Consider the following 11352-nt stretch of genomic DNA (forward strand, 5'->3'; position numbering starts at 1 on the left):
TGACATCTTCCCTTGGGTTTCAAGTGCCAGAAATTGAGATTAAGCATTTGGTTCCGGCAGAAATTGCTTTGCAGGGAATTGTTGATCGCTTTGTTGAAAGTGCGTACCCAGAGTTGCCGCAATGGGAGGAGGAACAGAAAGTGTCGTGCGGAAGACTCCAAAGAGTCATTCGCTCTCTTGCAGCTAAATCCCCCAAATCTCAACACAAGCTTTATGGTATTAAGAGTATCGTAATGTTTATTATGGTACGCTTAGTACCGTGATGCTTTTAAACGTATTTATAGTTATTACGGGCATTTTGGTATTAAGATTATCGTAATGAGTATTAGAGTACTCAAAGTACTGTAATTCTATCATGCCATTATGGTAGAAAGACTGTCATAAAGGGTATTTTCGTCTAAAAAATTATAAAAATTGGAAAAAAACGTGTAGGCGAGGATTTGAAAAGTTCGAGGTTTTTTTTTATTTTTTTTCAATTTTATTAAATTTAAAGTATATTAACGATAATTTCCCTATTTAATTGTATTTCTTATCAAAAAAAAATTCCAGTTTTACTTAAAAAACATATTTCTATTTTGAAAACTAACATGGACAACTTAGAAGTAAAACCTTCATGGCTTTTAGGAAGGAGCCTATTTTACCAAGAAATAAAACATCTCTTATACTTTTTAAAAGAATGGGAAATAGGAATTGCATGCCATAATACCATTTATTTCACTATAAAAAAGTCACAATCACCCATAATCATTATATGTGAAATCTTGTAGATGAGAGTGCATCATTTCTCTGCATAAAATCTGAAAGGAAAAAATGAAATTGACTTTTGAGTATGATCCACCTGGTTTCACATTTGATGGTTAGTATGACTTTGAATATGATCCACCTGTTTCACAATTGATGGCCAGTATGTTTGTGAATTTTTCAGGAACAAGAGACAATCTTTAAATAAATAAAAAGAACATGCTGATGCAAGAGCATATACTTTAGACTTACTCAATTGGGTAAAAGAGGGTAGAAGGGCTATTTTCAGCTGTGTCGTGACAATTCGTTTTTATTTTAGAAAGGAAAACATTGTAGGGTCAAGTTTTACTTTGCCAAAAAAAAAGCTACTTGGGAGGAGTTTTTTTATATTAAATTTGGGATCTAGCTAAGAATCAATAAATGATTATTAAAAAATTATTGAATTTTGAAATTTTCAACACTTAGATCTTCCTCCCCAAAAAAATTGACAGTCCTTGTTATATCCCCAAAATTTGGAGTCTTAAAATACTAGGGTTTTACCGAGGTAGTAGATAGATAATATGCTCCCACAGGAGCAAGAGTTTTTTTAAGGGAGAGTGAGAAGCTCAAATTAAAAGCGTCGAGTTAGGTTAAAGTTACGCTTTCTTTACAATTTAATTCGCACGCAATTCGAAATTTGAAACTCCAACGGTCGTCTCTTCTGTCTAACGGCAAATTTAATGTGTGTGATCGAGCGTTTAGAGGAATGAAACAGGAATTTCCTTTCTAAAAATTCTCTCTCTAAAATCTTCGTGGTTCTTTCGATTTTGCTTTCACTCTTTCATCTCTCTCTGAAGCCTGTTATTCTGATCGCGTTGGTCTCTCTCTCCTCTTTCTCTTAGTCTATTTCTCTCTCTACCCCTCTCCCTTAGGTTTGTTTCTCTCTCCACCGTAAATACTGTAAATCTGCATCTGGCAATGGAAGAATGTTGGAACGATCCCCTTCTATTTACAGACGTTTCTTGCCAGGAAACAAGCTTCCAAAAATCAAGAGGCCAGGATCATATCCCAAATGGGTGTAGGTTTTTATTTATTTATTGAGGCTCTCTCTACATTGCAGTCGTAAACAATTTTTCCTGAGTGTTGTTTTTTGCAATGTTTTTTCTTAGCTAAACTTGAATGAAACCCATTTCTTTTACTGACTGATCTTCTTTTTAAAAAAGGCCCATTTTCTTGAATTTGGAGATCAAGGATTTATCAGGGCTTTTGGGTTTTTCTCTGTTGACCTCTGGTTCATGTTTTAATCTGGCTCAGTGGGTTTTTTTTTGGGGGCTCAATTGACTTTGGCTTTTGGGTTTTTCTCTGTTTACCTCTGGTTCATGTTTTAATCTGGCTCAGTGGGTTTTTTTTTGGGGGCTCAATTGACTTTGGCTTTTGTGGGTTTTAGGTACCATGGGTGGATTCTCCCTCACTTGTCCAGATCTAGTGATTTGTGCTGGCTCTCTTGAAAACCATGGTGATGAATTCGAAGAAACCCCAGAATTCATAAAGAGAAAAGACACCCCAGAATTCATAAAGAGAAAAGTTCGCATATGTGAGCTATCACCTGAAAAAAGAAGCCATTGTCCTGAAAATTTGAATTCTATATCATCAGAAAGCCGGTGGAGCATAGCTGAGATTACCACTGCAATGTTTCCTGAGGTGGAATCACCAGGAAAGTCCAGAAATTTAGAATCTTCACTCAAGCTTATTGAGAAAGAAAACCCCAATATTTTGGAAAAGTTCCGGCCATTAATAAGCATTAATGCTGGAGAAAATCACAGGACTGTGAATTCTAATGGGGTTGAATTCGAAGAAGATGAGTTCTTCCATGGTGGTGATACTATTAGAACAGATGCAAAAGTGCGAGCAATTGAAGGAGATGAGAGCATCACATTGTATCAAACAGCTCGATTAGGGAATTTCTCATATGGGTTTCGATCCCTCCCCCCAGGCAATTACCATATTGACCTGCATTTTGCTGAGATTATATTTACAGAAGGCCCTCCTGGTATGCGTGTATTTGATGTCTATATTCAAGAAGAGAAGGTGAGAATTCTAAGATTAAGCTGAATTTCTCATGCCATTTTTCAATTCAACATTACTCTTATTCTTTTCTATCTTTCATTTCTGTGTTTTTTTTTTCAGAAAAACACAAAGAACATATCTATGAATAATAAAATGAATAACAATTTTTCTAAATGATATCTGTAATTTATATACCCAAAACTGTTGTCTTCTTTTTTTAGTAGTACTTATGTTACCTTTTTTTCAATTTGGCAGGCTTTAGATGGTATTGATATATATGAAAAAGTGGGTTCTAATTCACCATTGGTTATATATGATCTCGTAGCCGTGGTAAAGGGTGAGGAGGGCCTTTCTATTATATTTGAAGGGGTTATTGGGAGCCCCCTTCTCTCTGGCATCTGCATAAAGGAAAACATATCTCCAGGTAAAATATATGATAATATACATACGCATTTGCAGTGAAAAAGAAAAACATTACTACTATTGGACGATAAAGATTATGCTTTTGTTGTATCACAAACTCATAAAGTTCAACTTTTTTGGTTTTTGTTCAGGACATGTACTTCAAAGACAAGCAACCCATCATGTTTCTTCAACTGGGGAGCAAGTTCAAGGAGAAACCCAAATGCTAGAACAAATAGTTTTAAGAGTAACGTGAATTTGATTGCTTTTTAGAGGAGTACTTTTGATTTTCTTCTTTGGTTTTCTTTTTTTGGATTGATCAAATGTTTTGAGGGATTTACAATCTAATGGAAACGCATAGCATTTGTTGACTACATTTTTACTTTTTTTGGTGTATGTTTTCACTAGACTAGATTCTTTAGTAATTCTCTCTCTCTCTCTCTATCTCTCTCTCTCACACACACACAAATTTTCGCATTGGTTCCTTTTCAGGCTGAATGCAAAGTCTGTAATTATTGCGGACAAAATGAAGGGATCAATAAGATCAAAAGAGAGTATGAATTACTGCAAAAAGAATGTCAACAAGCCGTAACGGCTTTGGAAGAATATAGAAATGAGTATGAATTGAAGAATAAAGAATGCAATGAAGCACAGACATCTTTACAACGACTCCGAGATGAACTTATGCGCAAGTCCATGCATGTTAGTTCCTTAGGTAGAGAAAATCCATTCCATTAAATTGTCTTTCTTGGAGGATCTTTGTACGTAAGTTTATGGCTTTATGCATTAGGTAGTGAAAACTAGTCTATCATAAATGAGGTAGATAAAACCTACTTTATTAATTTGCATTTTTTGGAATTACATTCCAGTTTTTAATTCATGGAAACTTTGTTTCCTTTTTTGTCAGCCTGTGCTGTAGAGGGGCAAGTTAATGAACGCAAAGACCTTTTGGACCAGCACGAAAATGAAAGGAACCACTGGATTGCTTCTCTCAAAGAGCTGGATGAGAAAATCAAGGCACGTGGTTCTTTCAGAGACATGTTTATGAATTTCTAATCTCTTTCTCTCTCTCATGCTCATGGTTTTGGGAATGTGGATATAACAGTACCTGAAGATGGACCATCTCCGCTTATCAAAGGAGGCTTTAGATTGTAAAGGGTTTCTAAATGATATAACAAATATGAATTCCATCATCCATTCTACAAGTATGAAGGCATCTGTTGCTCTCTTGCTCTTCTTCCATCTCCTTCAATTATTATATCTCACTTCACACAGACACACATACACACACACACACAGAGAAGAGATCATTACCTAAATGGATGGTAAGGTTCAGATAACCTGATTCTTGGTTTCCGTTTCTTCTAGTGATTCAACACTCGGACCTAGAAAGAGAACATAAAGATCTCAAGGTCAAATTCAATGAAGGGGCAAAGGAAAAGAAACAACTTTACAATAAAATCCTTGAAATGAAAGGTGGGTAATTAACTGATTGCAGGTTTATCTTTATGTTATTTATAATTAATCTTTGTATTAAGATCTGCATGAATTATATTTCATGGAATTTAAATTTTTTTACCATTGATGTTGGGATTTCTTTCTCATAATAACTACAATTTGTCTTAATATTTGACACTGTTATATTACTGATATGCATAAAAAGCATTACCGACCAGATGTAGGTGGCTTCAGTGCTGAAACTCTACTTGAGCTAGCTAGTATTAGACTCAGGAAACTCAAGCAGAGTTTCACGTAGCATTTGTCATGAGGAAAACAACCGGAATTTTATATATGCTTTTGTGAGTAGTTCTGTGAATTCAATCATTGATACAATCTCCCAAGAATAAAAAACATGGGTTAACGTGTGGTTTATCCACCTGCTTACATGTAGAGTTACCTTGTCTTTTATCAAAGACGTTATCATCCCTTGGTGAAAACTAAATCATGTCATTCTATCAAAAGCGCCATAAATAGGAAAGCAAGCAAATCTGCAAAAGCATTTCTAATAGATACTTAGTAAACATTTACTTCCCATTAACCGGAATATTAGATTCTGTATATATATACATGATGCTTCTAAGGTATGTTGTTTTAGTTGGCCAAGTTGACTCCTAGTCAAGTAATCTGAAAAATGGCCTGAATCTCTCTCTCTCTCCCAATAGGAAATATTAGAGTCTTCTGCAGATGCCGACCTCTAAATTCTGAAGAGATTGCATCTGGAGTTTCAATGGCGGTAGATTTTGAAGGTGCTAAAGACGGAGAGATTTCTGTCAAAGCTAATGGAGGACCCAAGAAGGTGTTCAAGTTTGACTCTGTGTTTGGCCCACAAGCCGATCAAGGTAACACTATCATAGTGTGCGATGAAACTTGCTTGTGTGTACGGTTTACTTCTGGTTCAGTTAATATATTGTTCATTGGAATGGATGGCCATATTTATTGAGAATGGGATTGTGATATTGTAAGAATCTGAATATTTCATTTTATCTAATGCAATATCTTTAGGAACATATGCTATTTGGTATAAAAAAAGCAAGGAAAATATACCAAGGGAAGGCATTATAATATATAATTTGGTTGAGATTGGACAACTAACCATCTAGGCAGTTTGTCAAAACCTTAAGCAATTATAGGTGCTATACGCTGTATACATGTCCATGATATGAATGTCTGTTATTGTACAGTAGACCTATCTTATAATGTGAATATTTGTTAATCTACATAAGAATTTGGAATAAGAGCTTTCTATGTCATTTGTCAATGGCATAACACAGCATTTGTCAGTTATAGAGGGCATATATTCTGTTGAAATCACTCAACATTGAAAACTACATTTGAAACAACAGAAAATTAGTGTTTCTACCCAAGAATCTCCATTTCACCAACAAATGAATATAAAATTAAAAGTATTGTTCATTAACAAATGAATTTTAACGAGCAGTCACAAAGTTCAAAATATCAGTAATTTTATTGAAAAATGGCCTTCACAGTTTTTAAAAGTTCACAATATCAGTAATTTTATTGAAAAATGGCCTTCACAGTTTTTAAAAATGTATTTCTAATTTTTTTATGTAATAAATAAAAATGGTCAGAAGAACATGAAAATGGCAATTTTTACTTATTAATATGGGACCTGGTCACTGTTTCTATTGTAGTTATGAAAATCATAGTTTCTATTCAAGAGCCAAACACATTAAAACTAATAATTTCATATTAATAAAAGTTCTAAATTCACCTGAGTAAAAAAATATTTCTTAAATATGCCTCAATTTATAGATCTAATTAAAATATAAAATAAAGGGAAAATATAGGCTCTAAACAATCAAATTTTAGCCTACCTCAAAAATTTCTCTAGAAGAGGTTGTTTTGATGCCCAAATATCTTCAAATTGTTATCTCAACATCAAGATGCATGGACATAAGACAAAAATGGATTGCAAGTTTTGGAAATAGTGTATTTTGTAACGCATTTTTGGACCATCAATTTTTAAGATTTTCAAGTTTCCGTAGATATGTCGATCTACATTATTTTTTGAGTTTTAAATTTTATAAATAAATATGAAAATATATTTTAAGGCTATCACAAATATTTTCAATATTGAAACCACAATTCTCAACACCATTTGAAGGTAGGCTCTAATTTGATTGTTTAGAGCCTAGGCTCTATACAAACCGCACCATAAAAATTAAAGGTATTGTTTTTAATAAAATGCTAAACTTTGAATTTTAATTAGCAGTTACAAAGTTCAAATTTCATATATCAGCATTTTTATTGAGAAATGAGCATTATATTTTTAAATTAATTTATAATTTTTTACATATTGATAAAAATGGTCAAAATAACATAAAAATTGTAAAGTTTACTTACTATTAATATAAGAATGGGCCATTATTTCTACTGTACTTTTAAAAATCAAAATTTATACTGAGCAAGCCAGACCCATTAAAACTTATAACATCATGTTAGTTTCATGTTATGTAATTTTTTCAAAAATTCTGGGAGTAGTTCGCCACAATTAGTACTGAGTTAGGATAACGTAGTCCATGGAGTAGTCAGGTACTCTAGTTACTGAAGTACTTCGGCTTGTGGAATACCCAATTACCACACCAATCCAGGGTGCTGTTCGGATATCTAGAGAGAGATACTGGGACCTTAGTATGACCTATGTTAAATTAGGTCAGCTTGGAAGAGTACCGAACTACTCCCTGGAGTCCACACCAGTCTAGGGTGTGGACTACAAGCCAAAGTACTTTGTTACCTAGAGTACCAGACTACTCACTGAATTTTTGAAAAAATTATAATATGACAAAATTAACAATTTTTGTCATCATAAAAGGATGTGGCCAAATTCTCAATGTTTACAATGCTTAAAATATAAGATTCATGTATGCTAGCAACTAACTATCTGCAAATAAAGATATCTAACGACCTTTTGCTTGTGGTTAAACAGTTACTGTTTTTGAGGACACTGCACCCTTTGCTGCATCTGTTTTGGATGGGTACAATGTCTGTATATTTGCTTATGGACAAACTGGGACTGGGAAAACATTCACAATGGAGGGTACAGAGGAAGACAGAGGAGTCAACTACCAAACCCTTTATGAGCTTTTTCGCATAATCAAAGAAAGGAAAGGGTTCCTTAAGTATGAAATATCAGTGAGTGTCCTGGAAGTCTATAATGAGCAAATTCGAGATCTTCTTGCTTCCACTTCACAACCAGGGCAAACTGCAAAGAGGTAAAATTTGGTTATGTGAAAGAATAGTATTCAATGAAAATATTTTCTTACAAAATTTGACATTGTGATATTTTCTTACAGAATTTGACGTTGTGTTGTGTGATTACATCTCCATGTACTCACCCATTTGGGTGTTTACATGTAGGATTTGCTAAACAATTTTTCTCTAGTGTGAACTTTGTTATCCTTCACCAAAATGTTCAATGTCAATGTCCTATGGTTGGGCAGGGGATTCCGTCCTTTGTTAAGCACAACACAGAAAGTTGATATCAAAATGTGTCATTGTTTAGTTGCAGAGATATACATTTAATGTCTCATGTGGGTGATTTCAAAATAATTAATATCGCGAATTTCTGGTAAAAAAAATGCCTTGCGATTACCAATAATTTTTACTTTCCCAGTAGAAATGACATGAAGATACCTGCCAACAAGAAGTTTTAATCCATATAGGCAACTTCAATTGATAGCAGCTGATACCACTAGTCTACGGCACTGGAAGTTGCTTAGCTGTAAAAATAATTAAGATCACTCTGCCCTTCATTAATGATACTCTCTTCTAAATTTATATTTCTTATTTTTTCTTGTCAGATTGGAAATCAGGCAAGTTGCAGAGGGAGTTCATCTTGTTCCAGGACTTGTCGAAGCACATGTAATTGACATGAATGAGGTTTGGGAAGTTTTACAAACTGGGAGCAATGCAAGAGCCGTAGGTTCAACTAATGCTAATGAGCATAGCAGCCGCTCCCACTGGTGATTCTTCTGTCTTTTTCTTTATCCCACACGAGATATACATAAATAGAGAGCATTAACATTATAGTATGCACTCTTTGTATGTCTCTGCATTTTTTCCTTTGTGCATGTGCGCACTTCTGAGTGTGAGAGAGAGAGAGAAAGAGAGAGATACCATGTTCAAACTGGCTCGTAGTTAGTTTGGCTTTACAAACACTAAGTTGCTCTGGCACAGTTCAAAAGTGTCCCACAATTAGTTATGGCTTGACACACACTCTGTTCGGTGCAGCATACACTGTGTAATGGTGAGAGGGGAGAACCTAATTAATGGGGAATGCACAAGAAGCAAGCTATGGTTGGTTGATCTGGCTGGAAGTGAGAGAGTGGCCAAGACTGATGTTCAGGGAGAGCGATTGAAGGAAGCCCAGAACATAAACAAATCTCTTTCAGCTCTTGGTGATGTAATATCAGCTCTTGCCACTAAAAGCCCACACATACCTTTCAGGTTTGTTGGACCTTAAAATCTCTCTCTCTCTCTCTCTCTCTCTCTCTCTCTCTCTCTCTCTCTCTCTCTCTCTCTCTCCAATTGATCCTTTGGTTTACCAAATTGTGCAGGAATTCCAAGCTAACCCATTTGCTTCAAGATTCATTAGGTACCTTATCTTTCATGTCCCCGCCTTATGTTTCTCCTGAATGGTCAGGTTTCTTTCTCTTTTTCTGTAATTTACTGAGAGGGGGAGATTCCTGAACGGTTAGGTTTCTTTCTCTTTTTCTGTAATTTCTTTCTCCTTCTTGCAGGAGGAGATTCCAAGACACTGATGTTCGTGCAGGGTAGCCCAAGTGAGAACGATGTAAATGAGACACTCTGTTCCCTGAATTTTGCGAGCAGGGTGAGAGGGATCGAGCTCGGCCCTGCTAAGAAGCAATTTGATAACAGCGAGTTGTTTAAATATAAACAGCTGGTACTCTCTCTCTCTCTCTCTTTCTCGTGTGTGACAGAGCAATTGTGTGTTTGTGAGAGAGATCTGCTTAAACTTCAATCACTGTTCTCTTGCTCTAACTAGCTTTTGTTTCCTTTAAAGTCTGAGAAGGCCAAGCAAGACATTAAGAGCAAGGACGGGCAAATAAAGAAACTGGAAGAGACAATTCTCACTCTGGAATCAAAGATAAAGTCCAGAGATGCTAACACTAAGAACTTACAAGAAAAGGTAAGAGCTGCTTCTTTATTTGTTGCTCCACAGTTAACCACAAGTGATCATCTTCACTCATACAGCAGAATCATTCAAAGTTCATTCTCTCACTGTTTCTTATACCCCAAATAATTAGAATCTGTTTCTCAATTATATTGCCAAGGCACATCCGGATCAGCAGCAATGGCTCATAGGCATTAGCATACCTAGTTTCTCCATTTATCATAAATTTTCTTTGTGGGGATGTTGCAGGTGAAGGAATTGGAGTCACGGGTAGTGATAGAAAGAGAAAGAAAACCAGCAAGGCAACAAACTGACTTCAAGCTCGTAGAGGCTCCTAAGCTTCTTCAGGTTACATCCAAACAATTGGCAAACTCTAAGAACAACTCCGAACCCTTCGAGGTCATAACCAACATTATCCAACCCTTGGCTGAGAACAACAACAAACCCCCACATAATATAGAGACAAAAAACAGAGCTAATAGTGATAACTTATCCAACTGTTTTCCCATACAAAAGGAGAACAAATCTGATATTACTGAGCAGCTGCCAAGAACTGGCCGCGCTTCTCTTTGTCCCACTGCCCGTCGAATACCGATAACTCCAGCTCCTCGACGAATGTCTCTCATCCCTCTGGCCACAATGAAAACTGCACCACCTCCTCCACCATTATTGCCAACAACTACTCTCTCTGACCCCCCTCTCTCTCATCCCTCTCTCACTAACCCACCTCTCGCCCACCCCTCTCTCTCTAACCCACCTCTCACTCATCACACCCTACACGATACTTCTCCATTCTTAGTGGATTGTATAGAGGAGGCAACTGATGAGATGAATGATACAGATCAAATGATGAGTGGTAGAATAAAGGGTCTAAGGAGCAGTGGGGTTAAAATTAACAGTTTACTTAGGAGAAGCCTTCATAAGAAGTTGTATGTGAAATCTCCTTTGCAGCATAGAGTGAGAAGAGAGGAAAGAGGAGTTAGAGTATCAATTGGTGGCCGGGCCCAGAGAGTTTTGTTGGGAGGTGGTAGCAAGTTGGCAAGGGCAGTGCAACAAAACAAGCAACATCAGAGGGAGAAGGAGAGGGGATGGAATCATGGGACTTCAAAAAATGTCATCTGATATAGCAAAAACAAATCTTTCTCTCTCTCGTGTGTTTTGAGTGTAAATTTTACTGACTTGGGAGGCTTCTTGCCATGGTGAAAATAGGCATCTCTCTCTCTGATGTGTGTTTTTTAGTGTAAATTTTACTGACTTGGGAAGCTTCTTGCCATGGTAAAAATAGGCTCTATTTTCACTGTTAATAATTCCAAAAATCGGTAGTCAATAAACCACCCAAAGGCTCCATTTTCACTGTTAAACACTTTCAAAAATCGGTAGTCAAATAAACCACCCAAAGCACATACTGGCCATCACCTAACACACCACCCACCCAACACGGCTAAAATATGTTTTGATGAGCATCCACATGAGCCATAAATCACGGGATTATTGCATACAATGAGACC

The 11352-nt window shown here is 36.1% G+C and overlaps 1 protein-coding gene across 1 annotated transcript; it reads left to right on the forward strand.

Annotated features, from left to right (window-relative positions):
• Positions 1 to 11126, forward strand: LOC18427213 (Di-glucose binding protein with Kinesin motor domain-containing protein). Its single transcript, XM_088857341.1, has 16 exons — positions 1 to 216; positions 2168 to 2808; positions 3043 to 3211; positions 3342 to 3436; positions 3682 to 3904; positions 4097 to 4206; positions 4295 to 4394; positions 4558 to 4665; positions 5352 to 5528; positions 7637 to 7922; positions 8511 to 8672; positions 8941 to 9156; positions 9267 to 9304; positions 9450 to 9613; positions 9734 to 9859; positions 10094 to 11126. Exons 2-16 carry the CDS (start codon positions 2173 to 2175, stop codon positions 10964 to 10966), a joined length of 3483 nt encoding a protein of 1160 aa, XP_088713467.1. The 5' UTR covers positions 1 to 216; positions 2168 to 2172; the 3' UTR covers positions 10967 to 11126.
• Positions 11127 to 11352: the final 226 nt, after the last annotated feature.

The sequence above is a fragment of the Amborella trichopoda genome, chromosome 2 (assembly GCF_054954075.1).
Source record: "Amborella trichopoda isolate Santa Cruz 75 chromosome 2, AtrichopodaSantaCruz75HAP2 v2.0, whole genome shotgun sequence".
Lineage (NCBI taxonomy): Eukaryota > Viridiplantae > Streptophyta > Magnoliopsida > Amborellales > Amborellaceae > Amborella > Amborella trichopoda.

Excerpts from the sequence above, each read along its gene's own strand:
- LOC18427213 (XM_088857341.1), top strand. The coding sequence starts at position 2,173 with ATGGGTGGATTCTCCCTCACTTGTCCAGATCTAGTGATTTGTGCTGGC. Across the intron at positions 2,809-3,042 it reads TCTATATTCAAGAAGAGAAG|GCTTTAGATGGTATTGATAT; the intron begins GTGAGAATTCTA and ends TCAATTTGGCAG. Across the intron at positions 9,614-9,733 it reads TGTTTAAATATAAACAGCTG|TCTGAGAAGGCCAAGCAAGA; the intron begins GTACTCTCTCTC and ends TTTCCTTTAAAG.